The 19,881-nt window shown below is 44.4% G+C and overlaps 1 protein-coding gene across 5 annotated transcripts in view; it reads left to right on the top strand.

Moving 5' to 3' along the window:
* Positions 1 to 19,881, top strand: part of HOOK3 (hook microtubule tethering protein 3) — a 90,440-nt gene that overhangs the window by 24,705 nt on the left and 45,854 nt on the right. For all 5 annotated transcript variants that reach the window (XM_043454230.1, XM_043454231.1, XM_043454229.1 and 2 more), the window contains 5 exons: positions 1,450 to 1,500; positions 3,037 to 3,169; positions 6,549 to 6,616; positions 13,317 to 13,379; positions 14,886 to 14,969. In XM_043454230.1, coding sequence (XP_043310165.1) covers positions 1,450 to 1,500; positions 3,037 to 3,169; positions 6,549 to 6,616; positions 13,317 to 13,379; positions 14,886 to 14,969 — 399 coding nt within the window. The remainder of the gene's footprint in view (positions 1 to 1,449; positions 1,501 to 3,036; positions 3,170 to 6,548; positions 6,617 to 13,316; positions 13,380 to 14,885; positions 14,970 to 19,881) is intronic.

Consider the following 19,881-nt stretch of genomic DNA (forward strand, 5'->3'; position numbering starts at 1 on the left):
TGCATTCCTGTTCTCTGTATCATATCCTGTGTTCTATTTCTGCAGCTGTATTTCTTCAGTTTTAAGATGCCATTGATTTTAAGATACCATTGGTGAATGAATGATAAGATTTGTAGTTTTTTCCAGTGGCGAATAAACTGTTTTAAGCGAATGCATTGATCTTTAAGACTTTTTCTAAGTTAAAATGTTAAAAGATAAATGAACACGGTAGCACCAGAGAAAGCAGACTATATGTTTCCCATGACTCCAGGTTTTCTCAGGGATGTGAGCATGTTGGTCTTGTTTGTGAGACTTTTTTTTTTTAAAGGATGATGTTTTCAGTTTATTGTCTTCCCTTAAAACTCAGTATGGCTTCGATGAGCCTGAGCCCCACTGCTGTGGAATCTTTCCTTTGATGACTACCACTGCTCCGAAGGATGATGTTTTCAGTTTATTGTCTTCCCTTAAAACTCAGTATGGCTTCGATGAGCCTGAGCCCCACTGCTGTGGAATCTTTCCTTTGATGACTACCACTGCTCCTGCCCTCTCTCCTAGAATGTCTTCCACTAGGAGCATCCACCTGGGGACAGCCAGGTGGATGATCGAAGGAATCCTACCGTGTGTGCATCCTGACGCAAATCCAGCTGTCTGAGTTGGGTCCAAAAAACAAGGGGGAAAATACAAGTCTGCAGTAAACAGTGCAGGTGACCGCGCCTGTGGCTTCGCCCAGGCGGCAGAGCCAGGAGCCTTCACCGGGGAGTTGAGTGGGTGTCAGTCCCTCAGCCTGTCTTGTTGCTAAGTTGCTCCTTACCGCACTGTTGTCTTGCAGTCCTGAGCATTGTACAGACATGTAAAGATATAGTCTTTTTTTTTTTTTTTTTAACCTAATGGCTCCTAAATATTTCCTTGGTCTCAGCTGAATGAACACCCTCTTTCTCTGACCATGGAGGAACTTAGAGACATTTCTTCATAGGTGACAACCTGATTCATAGGTTGCTTTGCAAGATTTCCAAAGATAATTTTGACTATAACTTTTGCTTAATCCTCTAGCTTTAGAACTTAACCTCTGTGTAAGATGTAACTCTGCTTTTCTGGGGAAAACGGCACTGAACTCAAGTCTTCAGTAAGGTTGCCACATTTTTTTTCTCTCCCTGGAGAAAATCTACGTAGTTTGATCCTACTGTTAAGTCTTACACAATTACCTTCTGATTTTGTCAATGTGGTCAGAACATTGAAAATTTAACTTAATAATTGGAAGCTTAATTAATTTGCTTTATAAATCTTTTAGATCAAATAAATTAAACCATTGAGAGGCCCTTTTTATGATGGTGATTCAAATGTCCTGTTGAATTTTATTTTTTATGTTTATGATTAACAAAAATGATTGGTTGATTCAGAAGTTTTTTAGGTTGAAGTATGTTTTCATCTGTGGCTGGCCTTTACCCAGTTGTTTTCTCTCTCTTTAAACAGATAAGCAACTTAAAGAAAATTTTGAAAGGAATCCTGGATTACAATCATGAGGTAAGGACATTTTTTTTCATTTTCCTTGGAAGTATTACTATAGGATAGTTTAATTTTACAGTACTTGAAAATAGTTTCAAGTAAAGGAAAAATTAACTCAGAATTAATAATCAGCTTTACCTTCCATTGTATAGTCTCTATGATGTTGGTTCAGAAAACCAGCTATTAAGTGGTTTTTAGATAGATAATCTTTTTCACTATAATATGGATAGTTTGTGAGGGGTTACTCATTTATGTAAGCTTTCCTTTCTGCTGTCTGTTAACTCTGCTGTCTTTCCTTACTCATGAAGGTGCAAAATTACAAGTCCCTTCCCTGCTTCCATCTTATTCCTTGGCAGACTCTCATCCTAAGATTAACTCAGTTTATCCCCTGAGTCTGTATCAGGATGGTCAGGATATCAATGGGGAAAAGAATCAGACAGTGGAACTAGTTTTTCTTTAAATTTCGTGATCACAGATAGCAAATGAACACACCACAGCCTAGAAACACCTCTTATTTCCATAATGTTTTTCTCCACAAACTGACTTGCATTTAAATCCACATCTGTGCTTAGGTTAACTGTCCTCATCATCTCAGCACGTGACCCTGCCATCCACCCTACTGCTCAAGTCCAGCCCCTGCAAATCATCCTACAGTAGTCCTCCTCCTTCTGATACCCTCAGCACGACCTGTTGGTTAACTCTTCAGAATACCATATTCTCCATCTCTGCTGCCAGCGCCCTACACCAGGCCGTCATCAGCTTTTGCTTGGGTCGCTGATGTAGCCCAGCTGGCGGCCCGGGCCTCACTCTTGCCCTTCTGCGGTCTCTTCTCCACTCTCAAGCCAGGCTACTTTTTTTAAAATGGAAATTCGATTCTGTCACTCTCGTCCTCCACGTCATCCTCCTTGGTTTCCCGTTGTGTTGAAAATCAAATCCTTACTTCTCACCAGGAGCCACCGGATGCCACGTGACCCGTTTTTCTCCTCTTTGCTCACCTCCCATATTGCAGCCACATTGGTCTTGCTTTCATGCTTTTAGGGTCTTCTTCACTGTACCATCATCAGACAGAAACCCACCCAGTGGTCCTCAGATGCTTCATTTGGGGCCAGTCTCCCTTCTCTTTCCTGACACGGGCGTCTTGTTGTTAGCATTTTGGAGTCACGTGGAGTGAAGGTGACCCGGGGAATCCTGCTGCTGCGGGCGTGAACCTACATTCTATTCCTGCTGTTTGCGGTGCCCCCAGGTTTCAGAACCTCTTGGGCTCTCCTTCTCTAGGGAGTGCACAGCCGGTCTTCCTGGGGGAGGTGGAGGGCCCAGTAGTGCTATTTCTCTGCTCAGAGTCCACACCACATACGAGATTACAGACTAGGTTGCCGTGACTCAGGAGGGTTATCACTTACGCGTGGGAGGTAGAACTAGGAATTGGGAGTGAGGTCGACCAGACAGCTCTGCTCTGAGCAGGGAGTTTGTGGTGCTGACCACTCGTCTCTCATCACGTATTTTATTTGGCCACGTAGGTGTCACTGCAGCTCTCAAGTGTTTCTCTCTGGCCAGATTCTAGGGCAGCAGATCAATGACTTTACCCTTCCCGATGTGAACCTGATCGCAGAGCATTCCGACGCCGCAGAGCTGGGAAGGATGCTTCAGCTCATTTTAGGCTGTGCTGTGAACTGTGAACAGAAGCAAGGTAACGTATTTGAAGTTAGCGCGTGCATATAAAATAACCGAAGAAAGTAGTTCATATACGTGTATACAGATCACATGTTCAAACAGGAACATCTTAAGGCCACTCATGAAGAATGCCCTTTTCTGTGATTTTGCCAGTAATCTGTTTTCAAGCTTAAGAGTTTTACAAGTTAAACTTATTTGATTGCGATGATTTCCTTCCCCTTTCTGCAAGGCTACCTAATTCGTTGAGTGTAGATTATTTTTAACTACACCAAATCTGATGAAATTTACTGTTAATTGGACAAGGTCCAGCCAAATTAATTACTGATTAATAGTAATTAATACCTATGATCAGTTCAGCTATGGAAACTTAAAATTTGATATTTTAGATGGCAAGATATATAATTTACCTAAAATTAGATATTTTAGATGGAAGGATTTATTTCACAAACACTTAACTGAATTCACGCATCAAGCTCGGGTTTGGGACAATCAGTCGGTCGACCTAGTCCCTGCCCTCGTAGAACTTGCAGTTGAGTGGGATGGGCATTTCTAAGTAGGTGCTTTGATTTTAAAAGGCAGATGAAAATTATTTGGTATAGTTCATTGAATTCAGATAAGAATTTCTTACGTGTTTATTCTGAGAGTCCTCAGCTCTTGGAAGTGTGTAGCCATTAAGAGTGGCTGGTAACAAGAGTCCGAATAGGAAGAGATGAGAATTTTACCTATATCTATAGTCCTATGGGAAAGCAATCATAACATTTATTGAGCTTCTCACACAGACCACGTGTTCTGTGTAACACCTAGATTGAGTTTTTCCCTGAAAATTATGTGAACAGTGAACACTCTAAACAGGATTTTAACACCCCACTGTCCAGAGAGCATTCTCTGTCCTCAGGAGGACAGCTGAGAACTTGCATCAAATGCCGTGAATCTCTGGGTTGCTGAGTGTTGCCTTTGCTGGGCATGTAGGACACGAGGTGTGAGGCTGACCAGGGGGCTCTGCCATCTGCCGCCTGTCCCGGAATCAGGTGCTCGGCCTGTCTCCTCGTCTCCAAAGTGAGGGTGTGAAACCCGATCATCACGAGTAGTCAGTGAAGCCATGTGTGTGTGTTTGCTCTGTAATCCGTAAAGCGCAGCAGAAACATGTGCTTTCTGTTCAGAGGATGTTTTTGGGTTCCTAGAGTGAAGAGCAACTGCTCAGAGTGTTGGCTCAGCGTCCGTTTATCTTGGCCTCCCGACTTCTCAAACCAGGGCAAATACATGGTGGTGGATTTGAAAAAGCAAAGATGAGTAGTTAAAAACACACTAATAATACTACTTAACTGAATGTCTGCCTTCTGCCTGGTAACCCAACAAAGAACACTTTTTGTAGATTGGGAAGCCAAGACTCATATAAGTATTATTTGCCCCAGATCTCTTCCTCATGAGAGGCCAGTGAGGACAAAACCCTGTGTCTCTTCCACATGAGAACTTGGTACTCTGTGCTAAACTGTGCTGTAGGTTTTGGACCTAGACGCTCCCTTTTCAGGATAAGCTCTCTGATACAGCCCACCTCATCCTCCACTGCTCCTGAGTCTGCTCCCAGGACATGCTTAGATTGTACATGCTTAGATTTTTAACTTTTAAGATTTAACTTACTTTTTTTTTTACTTTTCAAAAAGCGTGCACTAACCTGGTTCTCACGTCATTTTATGTCATCCGGCATTTTACGGTGTTCGCGGGGAAGGGCCTTGACGTGGCAACACCGCTTCTTAACTAACGCTTCCCCTCTCACACCTGACTAACCCTCCGACCCCGCACGTCCCCGGGGCTGCTGGCCCCGTTCCCCCCGCCCCAGTCTCAGCCTTTCGTTCTGCTTCCAGCCGTGCCAGCGACCCCGTAGCCGGGAAAGGCCGTGTTTGGTGCCTTGTTCCCAAGGCTCGTAGACTGCGCCTCGCAACAAACCAAACGGACAAAACCTTGAGCTCAGAGGAGAGGAATTTCTTCTTAACCAGAGAGAGTGACTAAGTTACGACGTACACGATTCCCACTTCTGACAGGGCCTGTGGTTTAGGCATGTAATGTGTATGTCTGTGTGCATCACCACACATTTGATGGAGTTTACAAGTATTCTTAGGGCAGTACTCCCTTAGAAGCGTGTTTTGTTGAATTAGAAGCTTAGGCATTAACAACTAGAATGTCGTGATTTAATTGTGAGGTCACATTTTTTTTTTATATACAAGTTACCTGTCAAGCTAAGGATTATAGTTTGGCATTAAAAATCCAGGAATCTCTTGCCAAAAGATCACTAACAGTTGCACAGTCGGACTCCCTTTATCTCATATTAGAATGCTGAGCCAGTATTTTTTGGTGTTTTTATGGATATAGAGTGGGAGAGGAGCAGATTAAGGCTAAAATTTCCTAATGACTTCAATTTTTGAAACATTTCTTATTAAAATATATTTGCCATATTTGTTGAAATCCAGCTGGCCTATTGGTTTTTTATGCTTCATCCTCACTCTCTCATCTGTTATTGGATCTGAAAATAAAACTATTTCCAGGGCTTTTTTACAAGGCAAGACATCTTTTTTCCCCCACCTGTGTCAGTACTAACAACTAAGGGATTCTTCTCTTTTGGCAGTTGTGAGGACAAGGTTGATGAAATTGGTGCTTTCACGTATTAAAGATGTGGGTCATTACTTTAAAGCCCAGGGTTACACAGTATTTTTAAACTATGATATCAGTCTCTATCTTAAAACCATCTTAATTCTTTGTTCTAAGCAGCTCTCAGATTCCCTAAGTTGTTTTTTTTTTAGTTGTAGAAAATATTAAGGTAAAAATTACCATTATGAGATGGTTAGATAGCATCACTGACTCAATGGACGCGCTTCTGAGCAAACTCCAGGAAATAGTGAAGGGACAGGGAATCCTGGCATGCTGCAGTCCATAGGGTCGCAGAGAGTCAGACACGACTTGGCAACTGAACAACAACAAGAAATTATACAGTTCAATACTGTGACGTCACATAAGAATAAAACACAGACATCCAAGTTTTATAACATGTCACAGAGAACAGTGTGAAAGATGTTTAAATTTTAGGAACAGAATATAGAGTCCTTTCCTTCTTGGCCTTACGCTTTACCGTTTCATTGCTTTGCAATCCTGAAATCCTCCGTTCCTGGGACTTTTAGCTGTAGCCTCAACTTTATGGGGGAGGGGAGAGTCAGTTTCAGGAAAGAAGTGTGATTTTCAGCCTTCACTTTACCTCCAACACACGTATTTAACCACATACGAGAGATTCTGAGGAAGAATCAAAACGCGGGCAGCTTCTCACCAGAATTGATGAAGTCTTAGCCTTTGCTCCCTTGGTTGTCTGTCACTTGAACACTGACATCCCAGGTTGTTCTCGCTTTCAGAGTACATCCAAGCCATCATGGTGATGGAGGAGTCTGTTCAGCATGTTGTCATGACCGCCATCCAGGAGGTACGTGGACCTTTGTGCTTACAGTTCGTGAGGAATTGAAGGAGCAAACCTGAGTCTGAGCATCTGAGATGGAAATTTTAAGGCGATTCGCCTGCTCAGGTTCTGAGAATCTTTTCTTTATACTTACGCCATGGCTTATCTCATTTTTATTTAAATGGTAAACATTCCTCTTGGGGGTGTAGATATTCGTTAACTATTCTTAATTTTTTTTTAATACACTGATGAATTAGGAATAGTAGACTGACTGATTCTTGAACGCAGCGCCTTAGACCGCTGGGCCATCCTGACTACCGCTCTGACTGATTCTTAAAGCCATTTTAAGTAGTATCTGTCTTAACCTACAGACTGCCTCACATCTAAGTATTGGTTTCTTGTTTGGGAGAAAATCTGTCTTCAACTCCTGCCAGACTCAAAGCACTTTCTAGATGAATATTTATTTGCAACTGTAGGAGAGGAAAGATACTTTTTTCCTCTACCCTTCCAAGTTGTCTGCTGGGGCCTCTAAAAAACAACAACAACAAAAAAAGATTAACAACAGTGAAGCATACAAACGTATTTAAAGTAAGTTTCGCACAACACAGGAATCTTTGTGAAGAAGGGAAGGCTGAAGTGTTTCGGCCTGCGTGGATTTGATGAAGAGTGGAGGGTCCTTTGGTGAAATGTGACAGGGCGGGAAAAGGGCAGCAACGGGTCCTGGTGTTCAGCTTCCTCTCGCATCCCTGGGACCTGGGAGGCACGGATACGCCTCTCCTCTGACATCGGGAGGGCACCTCTCCCGAGAGGAGCTTAAGGAAGGTCAGGAAATCTTGGCTGGCCTCATTCTTTCTCACATTCCTTCAGCTTGAAATAGTCAACAGGCCAAGGTGCATATTTTGGGGTGGCATGTCCTTAACTCCGTCTGATGTCAAACACAGAACTATAGTATTGAAAATGGAATATAGATTAATAACTGGTGGATCGTAGGAGGGGAGAAATGTTTAATCATAAAAGTAATGGGAGAAACCTTTAAGGGAACTGTAGAATGTAAGTAAGTAACTAACAGGAAAAAATGCTAAGTGCAAATTAAGTATCTTCTGTTCAATCCAACCAACTGACTGTGAATGCAGAGGTTCCCACTCACCCTCAGATTTGGTCTTTTGCTGGAGTGACTTGTAGAACTCAGTGATGGTGACTCCCTGCAGTGGAGGTCTGGGAGGGTCCCTGACTCAGTCTCTGGTGTCCCCGCCGTGGGGAATCAAGGGGTGTCCCCTCTGGCACGTTAATGTGTGACAGCACGCAGGGTGCTGCTGCCAACCAGGGAAGGTCACCCGAGTTTTGGTGGGGCTTCGTTTTATAAGTGTGAATGATTGGATCGCTGGCCGCAAGGTTGAATGAAATTTCCAGCCCCGCCCCCTCCTCCCCAGAAGTCAGGCTGACATCAAGTGGCTCAAAACCCCAGCCCTCTAATATGTGGGGACAGAGGCCAGCCAGAGCCTCTCTTATTACACAGGACCTTACTACAGAGCAAAGCTCTTAACAGAGGGTCAGTTTGGCAGTCTTGCGCTGATCGGGGTAGGAGGGTAAGACGCAGGGTTGTGAGTGTTCAGATTACACAGTGATGGTCACCAGAGCGAGATGTGAGTCTGAATCACCCTTCAGTGCTCTCGGGCTGCCTCTGTCGGCATCAGGAGCCCAGCTCTGTGCAGCTCGTGGTCTGCCATCCCTAACACGGGATTCCAGCCCTGTGGTCTGCCGTGGCGGCTTGTGCTTCAGTCCCTACATCACGTCCTGCCCAGCAGGCAGGGCTGAAGGAAGGTTCTCCACTTCCTCTTAGAAAACATCTAGGAATTCTCACGCTTGTTACCCAGCTGTTTCTCACGCTGGCACTCGGGGCAGCTGGAGAATGTGTTCTTTATTCTAGGTGATCATGGAACTCAGCCAGAACGTGAGGGTTCTGTTACTAAGCAAAAACAGGAAGAAATAACAAGGGGGCCGCTAACTGTCCTGCCTTCTGTGGTTGATCCTGTATTTCCACTCTTAGCAGTTTATCCTGAGGAAGTCCGAAGTACAGAGGTAGACGGCGATAATAGTAACAGCAAGCGTGTATCCACACCTGCTCTGTGCTGGGCCTCAGTAAACACGTCACATCTGTTAACACTAACTCACTTAATAGTCACTGCAGCTGGGATTAATGCCACTGAACTGTGCACATAACAATTGTTAAAATGACAGCTTGTATGTTACAGATATTTTACCACGATTTAAAACCTTTTTAAAAGGTTGCATCTCATCCTTTGAAGAATGTACTGTCACTGTCCCCATTTTAGAAGAGAGGAGACAGAGGCCTCGGCAGTGTGAGCAACTAGCTCAGGCTCACAGCAGAAGCAGCGGCAGAGTTAGAACCCGGGTAACGCAGAGCCCGCGCCTAAGGCCCTGCTGCGTCAGCGCAGGTCTGTTCATTCAGCCTTGCTTTCTAGGACTGAAACACTAGGAATAACCTCACTGCCCAGCACTAAGGGGACGGGCAAATGAAGTGTGGTTCAACCACGTGTTGGCGTTTTATGTAAGCACTAAAGCATATTTTTTGAAAAGTAATGATGTGGGGCAGGTTTATGACCTGTTAGGGTTAAAAAGTTAGGATGCAGAACATGCAAGCTGTATAATCCCATTTTTGTTAAACAACAAAAATTAAGATGTGTGAAAAGAAACTTCCCAAAATGTTCACTGTCTCCATACGGTTGGGTGTTTTCTGTTCTGCATTCTCATATTTTTCTATAATAAAAGGTATCTTTATTTGGGTTTTTCCTTTTCACTGAAATCTGTAACTGAGTGATTTTCATTCTGTGAATCTTATCCCAAGGAATTATTTAGAAATTCAGGCCATGATTGGGCTCAACTTGATCAGCCTATTTTATATTTACAAAAATGTGAAAATAGTGTATTTCCATTGGCAAGAAGGTGACATTATAGCACCTCCACTCCATGGTTTATTATGTAGCTGATAAAAATTTGTCACCAAATAAAGGTATCTTCCGACAAAGGGAAGACCTTTAAAATGTCAAGTGAACACAGCAATGTATGAAAAAGGTATGTGCAGGTGGATATTGAGGTGATATGTCTATTCTGTGCATACTGATCTTGTTCACTTAGCAGATACCCATTGGGTGTTTAGAATGCAGCGGGGACAGTAGACGCCTGCTGATAGATGCACCTGTGAAAAGGTAGACGTGGTCTCTTGTCTCACAGAGCGTGAGTCTAAAGGAAGACCTGGTTAGACAAGGAGTTCAGACACCTCCAGAGTGGTCAGAGCGAAAATCACCGTCATGGGCAAAAGCCGCTCAGTATGGGGACAGTGAGGAGGGCTTACTAGAGAACGTGGCATCTCAGCTGAGCCCTGGGGGAGGAGACAGCTGCAGTCCGGGGCGGGGGTGGGGGCAGGTGGGGACACAGGAGCTGCAAACCTGGCTAAAGATACAATGCCTTTTATTATAGAAAAATAGGAGAATGCAGAAGAGAAAGCCTCCAGCCATCCGGAGACTGTTAACATTCTGGAAAGTTTGCTTTCGCTCAGCAGACGTGGGAGGTGAGGCAGGAGCCCTAAAATCAGTAGGATGTTGAATGAGTTGGAATTTTGGAAACCAGTGAATAGACTTTCAAGGAGAAAATCCAGTGAAGTCTGTATCTGAGAAACTCTAGGCAATGAGAAGGATGGACTGGAGAAAAACAACAGCCAGAAAAAGGAGGGCAGGCGCGGCCTTAGTAACTGTCCGCTGAGAAGGGTGGGAGCCTGAACTGGGTTACAGGGTCGGGTCCAGTGTGGGCAGACGGAATGCTGTCAGAGCTTTGGTCGGTAGGCCTGGTGACTGATCAGGCCTTGGAGGAGGACCTGGAGGCTGGACGGACCTGTGGAATTGAAGAAGGAGTTCTGTAAGATGATTGTTTGTCTTTATTCAGGTGCTTCAGATTGCAATTTTTTTTTCCTATTGTGGTAAAATACACATAACTATAAACTTTGCCATTTTCAAGGTTATTTTGTAGCACGTCTCAGTGTTTAGCTCCTTTTTGTGGCTGAGCGGCAGTCCGTGGTGTGGGTGGCCCGCACTGTGTTCATGCACTGTCAGTGGACACTTGCGTGTCCACCTTTGGGGTATGTGAGTGGCGCTGCCGTGAATGTGTGTAAGGTTTTGCTGTGTTTTGTTTTGTTTTTTTGAGCACCTGTTTTTAATTCTTTTGAGCATCTACCCAGAAACTGAATTGCCGGTCCATGTGGTGACCTTGTGGATGACTTTTTGAGGACGTGCCAGTGTGCTTCCCACAGGCGCTGGCACCGTTGTCCATTCCCCCCAGCAGTGCCCCGGAATTCTGGTTCCTCTCCCCCATCGTCCACCTTTGTAACTGCCCCTCATCCGAGTGGACGGGAGGTGTTTTCCCATTGTGGCCTATTTGTATTTCCCTCCAGGCTAGTGACGTTGAGCATCTTTTCATGAGTTTCCTGGCCGTGTTACAGGATCTTCTTTGGAGAAATGTGAGTGGTAGTCAGATACATGATAGTCCTTGAGTTCTTTAAATGCTAATATGACAAAGCCACACGAGAGGGTAAGACAGAGGTTGAGATGACACAGGAGGATGGTAAGTGGTCCATGGTCTGAGAAGCCGGGAAGAGACAGGGTTGAGAGCGTTAAGTGGAGGGACCAGCCTTGGGTGGGAAGAACAGCACTTGCATTTTAACCAGATTGAAGGAGGAAGGGTGGCCGTGAATGTGGCCACATTCTCTAGGTTAACACATAGGAAATTGAGGAATTTCTTACCTGGAGGCAAAGTCTGGTCATAAAGAGTAGGGAGAGTTGGTGAGGTTTGAGAAGCAGGGACGGTTTGGAATAATCTCTAATGGAATGAAGAGGCTGCTGATGGGGAAACATAGCTGTACTTTGGGGCAACTTTGAAGGCCTAGCTGACCCTGGAAACCGTACATGTTTTCTGTTTTAAAAAATATCTTGACTTTCTCAGAACTTAGCAGTCAGGGTTGACGGCCAGAAGAGAAAGGTGGTTGGGTTGGTTTTGGATTGATTTTTTCCCTGGGAGAAGGTACTAAGGTAGGAGAATTGATTATGTTAAAACGAAATAATAGACCACGAAGCCTAGGCCAGAATGCGAAGGTAATTGATTAAACAGATGCCGAACCATGTCCGCCGACGTCCGGAGTGAGGCGATTGCCGAAGAGAAGGCGACGAGAGTACACTCTGGGCAGGCAGAGCAGTGACATTCACCTGGAGTCTGAGCAGAGTGAGGAGGGAAGTGCCTGTGACAGTGGAAATCAGAGGGAAGCACGGAAGCGCAGGGCCCGGGAGGGAGGGGCGGGCAGACCCCTGTCTGTGAGCGACCCGGAGAAGGCGGTGTTGGGGCGGGATGCTGTGCTGCTCGGGCGGGGACTCACATGTAACTGGGGGTGGGAAGAAGACCGCAGGAAAACGCTTCCACTCCCTCACCCACCCCTCCGCCGCTGCCCGGAACCAGATCCGTCACAGCCCTTATCACTGAGCTGTCTTTCTTACTTGAGCTGTATGCGGTCCGTGGCACAGGTGGCTTCTTTCATAGTTCAGACTTACAGAAGTGGTTATTTCTGGATGGTAGAATAATGGATTTATTTTTGTATTTTTTTCCTGAGTTTCATCTTCTCTGTGTTGGTCCCCCCCGCCCCCAATTGGGAGAAAATTCTTTTGAACCTCATTTTATTAATATTCTTACAATGGAAGTATTTTAAAAAATGAAGCCAGTTTTCTTTTATACTTCCTGAGATTTTTTTTTTCCCCGAATTATGCTAAGGACTTTGACTCTTCTCATGACAGGATTAGAGAGCAGTGGTTCTCAGACTTCCGTGTGCGTCCTGGGCCCTAACCCCAGAGTCTCTGGTTCAGTAAATCTGAGCCGGGGACCCAAGGATGTGCATTTCTGGCAAGTGCTCAGGATGCTGGTGGTGTTGGTGTGGGGCCCTCACTTGGAGAACCCCTGATCCAGAGAAGAAGGTACAGCTGAGCAGACCAGCTCTGTAAAGGGTAGGGTAAAGGCTGAGGTGACAAGATCTCTCAATGAGATGTCCCCACCTTTGTCCCTCTCTTGTCCGTTTTACAGAATATAAGACGGGAAACAGGAGGAAGTGGGGACATTTTTGGTCTGCCCCCAACATTTGTCCCAGTCAGAATTTTGCCCTTTCTCCCCAAACGCTCACACACCCCCTGGATCTTCTCTGTGAGCAGCACAGGGGTGGGGGAGGCTGAGAGCTAGATTTGTGTGTGTGTGTGTGTGTGTGTCATCTCTGAGCGTCAGCAGCTCATTTGGGCTGACACTGATCTGACCCACATTTATTCTTCAGAGATCGTTACCTAGCAATGCTATTTTTTTGGTACCGAAAAGTCAATGTTTTAAAATATTTAGCCACATTTCAACTTAAAGGCTTGTCTTTTTTCATGGTGAGGATAGGTAGTACTTGATTCTCATGAGTGGCCCCGCCCTGAAGTTGCACACGTATGATTTTAGGTGAAGGCTAATCCTGCAGCGAAGCAAAGCTTCGACGTTATAAGAAAATGTTCCTTTTACATTTGTGTTTTTCATTGTAATTTTTACAATTCTCCAGCAGCCAGGCATTCATGTTTGTTGTTGCAAGTATATTATGTCAAATGTCATTTTTGTCTCCTGGTTGTAATCATTTAAATCTTGATTTCAGCTGATGAGTAAAGAGTCTCCTGTGTCTGCTGGGAATGATGCCTATGTTGACCTTGATCGCCAGGTACCTGGTCTTGCATTGTTTCTATCTGTGCAGAGTTTGAAGGGTAAACTTTAGATGTTAATGAAAAGGGTGTTTCAGCTTATGAAATACATTGTTGTAATTCTTTATTTTTTACCAAAAATTCAAGAATGTCACTTTTTTTTAAAGCCACTTTACTAATGGATAGTAAACATTTGTAATAAAATTTGTAATTTGTAACTAATATAAGTTATTAAATAAATTAGCTTCTTTAATTCACTATATTTTGTGTTTTCTAGTCATGGTTTTTCTTTTTCCATTAGTGATAGCATTCTGTATGCCACATTTAAGAAAACAGATGCAGTCCTGGGACATGGCATGCCTTTAGTCCTACAATATATTTATAATACAAAAGATTTTGCCTTTTATTTCATGTTACTCTTCAATTGAAAAAGTTTCTTTTTCCTTTCATCTTTGTGAAGATGTGAATAGTCTGTCAGGAGATACTTAAATGTGCTAAGGAGCTACTGTATTTCTTTAAGGAACTCTGCATTATATTCTTATGGTTTTTAACAGAAAAGTTGATTTGTAGTTTTAATTACTGCTTTTTAATAAAATGTCGTTACATTGTCAGTTGCTGTATTCTGCTCTTCGGGGACATCTGTTCCATAATGAATAGAAACCTTTGTGTTCTTTGTCTTGTCTCACTTCTTCCCCATGGTTTCTAAATGTTTTGCAGGAAAATCTTTGGGTATGCTATAATTTTAGCCCAAATTGTAATTTGTCTTTTCCTTACTCTGTGGCATCTGAGTTTAAACTTGTTACCTTGAATGCACTTTTTGTTTTTGTGTCCATTACGCAGAGATTTTTGATCACATGAAATGAAAAGCCAATATAATTTTATTTTCATTGATTTTTTTCTTCTAAAAAGTCAATTAACTTTAATGTTTTCATACATTGCTAACTTAGAGTTTATCATAATACTGGGACCCAGCTCGGGACTGTTTGGTTTGTGCTGAGAATCAGGATAATAAAAACCTTTCATTTTGAAACTGATATACTAAATTAACACAGAGGTTTAATACGATTGAACATTTGTGTTGAAATACACTAGCTATTTAACAGTCGAACCCCTGTTCTAGCACGTATAGATTTTACCAAAGTAAAATTTGTCAGTTATTACAGAATCAAAACATTACCAAGCCCAGATAAGAAAAGATGTGTAAGAGAACCAAATTCCAAGTTCAGAAAAGACAAAGCTTAGGACTAAAAGATATTCATAGTTAGAAGTGGCTTCTTAACAATAGAAATTTGGTCTAAATCATTTCCAAACAGTGCGGAGTTTATTTATAAATTTCCAGATTTGTTCATTGAACATTTATCAAGCGTCAGAAAAAAAAAAATTGTCTTCTTTTGACTCATGCAGAAGGGTTCTTGATTTCTGCTGTCCCCCAGAAAGAGAAAGGAGTTCTGTCCTCTACATGTGTGATTGTTAGCTGTTGCCACGTCGTATTCCAGTGTTGACTGTAGCTCTTCGTTTCTACCCAGCTGAAGAAAACTTCAGAAGAACTAAATGAAGCTTTGTCGGCCAAGGAGGAAATTGCTCAAAGGTGCCATGAGTTGGATCTGCAGGTAAGAGGGCTGTTCCTGAACCACCTGTCTGAAACGTGCTCTCCAAGTCCCACCACATGCAGTGGGTCCCACTTGCAGTTCAGTTTGGCTGTAACACAGCCTAATTAGAGAATAAAAATACTGGAAAAAGAGTGCAGACCTAGCAAAGATCAGAGTTTTCCTTCCTTCTCACAACTCCATTCAATTCCCGATGAATGAATTAAAATGGGATAAGGCCACAAGAAGAGAAAGAGGAGGGAGACCAGCGCTCAGGAGACTGGGGGAGATTTTTTAAAGTCCTGACTTGTAGTGTTTGCCAGTCTCCACGGTATACACACTCTCAGTGACCAGTACCAGTTACCAATGGTTTAACAGTCGGCTCACCTGTCTCCTGAATATTTAACAGGCAGCTCCAATATAGCCAGCAGTAGCACACCACACTCGTTACCCACTTCTGAAGTCCAGAGACAGTTGGGAAGAGTGCTGAATGGCCTAAAAGCAGTAAAGAGTTCTGTGACCCAGAACTCCTATAAAGGGGGATGGGGACTTCCCTGGTGTTCCAATGGGTAAGAATCTGCCTCCCAACCCAGGGGATGTGGGTTCGATCCCTGGCCCGGGAAGGTTCCACATGCTTCGGGGTAGCTAAGCCTGTGCCCCACAACTACTGAGTCCGCACTCTAGAGCCTGAGGGCCCTTGTTACTGAGCCTGGGCGCCTGCAGCCCATGCACTGCAATAAGAGAAGCCGCCAAATAAGAAGGCCGTGCACCCCAACTAGAGAGTAGCACCCACTTGCTGCAACTAGTATGCCCAAGCGAACAAAAGAGACCCAGTGCCACCAAAAATAAAAGTAAAGAGTTTAAAAATAGCAACAAAGAGGGATGGGCTCCTGTAGCCAAACCCCAGAGAACCACAGGGAGCCCCCCCACCCCCACCTGGTAGAAGGCTGCAGCGAGGTGCAATGGGGTCTCCTGTAGGAGAGCGCCCCCAACGCCCATCACGTGCTGCAGACACCCTGACCTGAAGCCGGCTTGCTATCAGAGGGTTCTCTTCTGAAGAGTTAAGCAAACAGGAGTATGGGAGGATAGACTCAGTATCACAGGGTTAGACCCTTTGCATTTTGACCTTTCCCGGTTCTCTAATTGACAGAGAGCATGTGAGGAAAAATGCATGGCAAAAAAGAGAACAGGAAGGTGAATAGGAAGCTGGCCCTAGAGGAAGTGGAGAAAGTGGGGTAGTAGAAAAGTTTTCTTTTTGATTATTTAGTGCCCCTGTGCAATGCAGCTCTCAAATAAGGACAAGATGCTGTTTAAAAAAGAAAAAAGAGATCAAGAAACATGTGAAGTATTAGTCGCTCAGTTATGTCTGACGCTTTGTGACCCCGTGGACTGAAGTCCGCCAGGCTCTTCTTCACATGGGATTCTCCAGGCAAGAATACTGGAGTGGTGTGCCATTTCCTACTTCAGGGGATCTTCCTGACCCAGGGATTAAACCCAGGTCTTCTGCATTACAGGCAGATTCTTTCCCATTTGAGCCACCAGGGAAGCCCCTCAGACTGAGAGGAACACTTAAGTAAATTAAAAATAGAATTCTCAAAATAAAAATCCAGTAGAGTAGTTAAAAATGAAGTTGAAGAAATCTTTCATAGATAAAAAGAAAATAAGAAATAAAATATAGTTGTCTTGGATTTACCACAAAACCAGAGGGCAGGAGAGAGTGGATGAGGTCCAGATGGTGCATAATTGGCCACATGTTGATCCTTAACTAAAGCTGGGTAGTAGGTGCTCAGTTTGTGATATTTTCTGCTAGAAGCGTTTTACTTTGAAGGCATTAATAGTTGCTTTGGATGCAGATAGAATTGTGATGAGAGCACACTTGTTGGGTTATATAGTAAATAACATCTAGTCATAATGTAAGTGCCCTTGGAAAAGGAAATGGCAACCCACTCCAGTATTCTTGCCTGGGAAATCCGTGGACAGAGGAGCCTGGCGGGCTACCGTCCATGGGGTCGCAAAGAGTTGGATGCGACTGAGCATGCATGCAGTGTAAGTGCTGTTAATTGCTTTACAGGTTTTAAAATTTAGCTATGCATAAATTATTCACAGTAGTAAGATTGGTTGTTTTTACGAGCAGAATAGAAGTATTACTCTTGGTAGTATAACTTTCAGTCATGCGCTGGGATTGGCCCTCTGTGTCACGAGTGAAGTGGTGGTGCAGGCCCGCTCATTGCTCGCTGTGCTGTCCGTGGTGCTTTTGTGCTGCAGGGTTGGGGCTGAGGACCCACAGCGAGACCCGTGGCTCTGAAAGGCCGAGCTGTTCACAACTTGTACTCCGGCCTGGAGAGTTCCATGAACCGTATATAGTCCATGGGGTCACAATGAGTCAGACACGACTGAGCGACTTTCACTTTCATGAACTGATTTGCAATGTTGTGTAGCAGAAACCTTCCCTGGTGGTTCAGATGGTAAAGCGTCTGCCTGCAATGCAGGAGACCCGGGTTTGATCCCTGGGTTGGGAAGATCTCCTGGAGAAGGGAATGGCAATGCACTCCAGTATTCTTGCCTGGAGAATCCCACAGACGGAGGAGCCTGGTAGACTACAGTCCAATGGGTCACAAAGAGTCAGACACAACTGAGCCACTTCACTCACTCACTCACAGCAGAAACCAACACAACATTGTAAAGCGGTTATCCTCCAATTAAAATGAATACATAAATAAAAAGAAATTAGTAAAAAAGAGATGCGTTTTTAAGATTTAAACTTTAAATGTTTATTTTAAAAAGAATAAAAGAGCAGAAATAGACCCATGGTATAGAATTGAGCTGTTACTCTATTCTGAGAAAATACTCAAATCTGACAAGATAGAGAGCTGGCATTTCAGACTCATTCGTTTATTCAACAAACATTGAGCACGCACTCCAGACCTTTATAGGTCCATAGCTGCTGTGGATACAGTGAAGTTGAGGGGAAACACAGAACTGGATAAAACATTCCTGCCCCTAGGTGCTTACGTGCATATGAAGAAGACACAATGAACAGGATAAGAATACAGTCTGTCGTGTGTTGATAAGGGTTCTGGAGAGAGGGAGACTCTGGGGAGCAGGGTGGGAGGAATTTGTTCTGATGGGTCATCAACAAAGCCTGCCAGCAGAGGCACCGAGTTTGTAAGATCCTAAGAACGTGGAGGAGCTGGCCTCCCAGTCTTCCCCGGAGGTGCGTCCAGTTTCAGCGCACCTGAGTGGATCTGGAGAGGGGAACTGTCCACAGAGGCCAGACAGGCCTTGGGAAAGGCTCAGTAAAGGGGAAGGCATTCCAGGCTTGCGAACAGAGTCATCCTGTGATCCGAGTTTTATTTTCATGGGTTTTGATGGCTCCTGGGTGGAGACCAGACCAGGGGTGAGGGCCAACTCATGGAGACTGATTCAGACGCCTTTGGAGCAATCAGGTGAAAACTTAGGTTGGCTTCAGTCAGGATTGAGGGGTGGTGAGAAGTGGTGGAAATCTGTTTGAAGGCAGAGCCGCTGATGTTTGCTGGAAGAGTGGGCGTGGATGTGAGGATGAGCTGTGACGGATCCTGACCGAGAAAGTGGAAGGACAGAGTTAGCACTGCCGAGACGGGGAGATGGCAGGCGGGCTGGCTGGGGTGCGGGGAAAGTCCCACCTGCACAGGTTAAAGTCAGACGCCTCGTGGACGGGATGCCCAGTTCGGGATCCCAGGCTGGAAATAGAAACGTGTGAGCTCTCGGTGAATACCTGGTGTTTACAGCCTAGATACTGAAAGACATCCGTGTACTTAGGAAGGAAAAGCCGTGGGTGCCCCAAGGCAGGGACGTGGAGAGGACCAGGAGAGGGGGGTGTCCGGGGAGCTGCGGGAAGCAGAGCTCCGCTGGTCCTAGGGGTGGTGGGGCAGGAGCTCTGCTGGAACAGGTTCAAGAGGAAATGGGGGCGGAGACGGAGAATTGGAAGTGGAGGCGGCTTCTGCTTTTCCAGGTTCTTGAGATGTAGTTGGCCTACAGTAAACTACCCACTTTTGAAGTGTACCATTCTGATGCCTGTTGACATCACCACAGTCAGGATAACGGGTTCTCTTGTCATCTTCTTCCAGCCCCGGCTCTGCTTTCTGTCTCTGTGGATTAGCTTGTTATCTTTATCTTCTAGAATTGCATATAAAAGGAGTCACACACACTGTACTCTTTTTCTGCCTGGTTTCTTTTCTTTTTTTATTTTTTTGAGATTCATTCATATTGTTGGTATCAATAGTTAATTCTTTTGTTGTCAAACAGTGTTGTGTTTATGGATGTGCTGTTACTTAGCTATTCACCTGTTGATAAATATTTGTTTTTCTGTATTTGTGTTAGTTACTCAATCATGTCCGACTCTTTGCAACCCCGTGGACTGTAGCCCGCCAGGCTCCTCTGTCCATGGGATTTTCCAGACAAGAAAACTGAACGGGGTTGCCATTCCCTTCTCCAGGGGATCTTCCAGACCCAGGGATTGAACCTGGGTCTCCTGCATTGCATGCAGATTTCTTTACCATCTGAGCCACCAGGGAAGCTGTTAGAAACGAAACTGCTACAAACATTCTGCACCTCTGGGTGAACATATGTTTTGTTTCTCTTTGGTAAATAAATACCTGAGAGTAAACTGTCTGCATCATGTGGTAGTTCCATGATTAATTTTTTAGAAAAATGCAAACCAGATATTCACAGCGCTCGGAATAGTTCACATTCTCACCAGGTGTGTTAAATTCCCACTTGTTCGCATCTTCGCCGGCATTTGGCACGGCCAGTCTCTCTAATGTTCGGCTTCCTAGTGGGAGTGAGTGTGTGGATATAACATTATGGTCTCAGTTCGCTTTTCCTTAATGACTAATCATGAGTGTCTTTTTTGTGTACTTAGTTGCTGGTGTGTGTGTGTGTCTGCTTAGTTGCTCAG

Source organism: Cervus canadensis, chromosome 31 (genome assembly GCF_019320065.1).
Source record: "Cervus canadensis isolate Bull #8, Minnesota chromosome 31, ASM1932006v1, whole genome shotgun sequence".
Classification (NCBI taxonomy): Eukaryota; Metazoa; Chordata; class Mammalia; order Artiodactyla; family Cervidae; genus Cervus; species Cervus canadensis.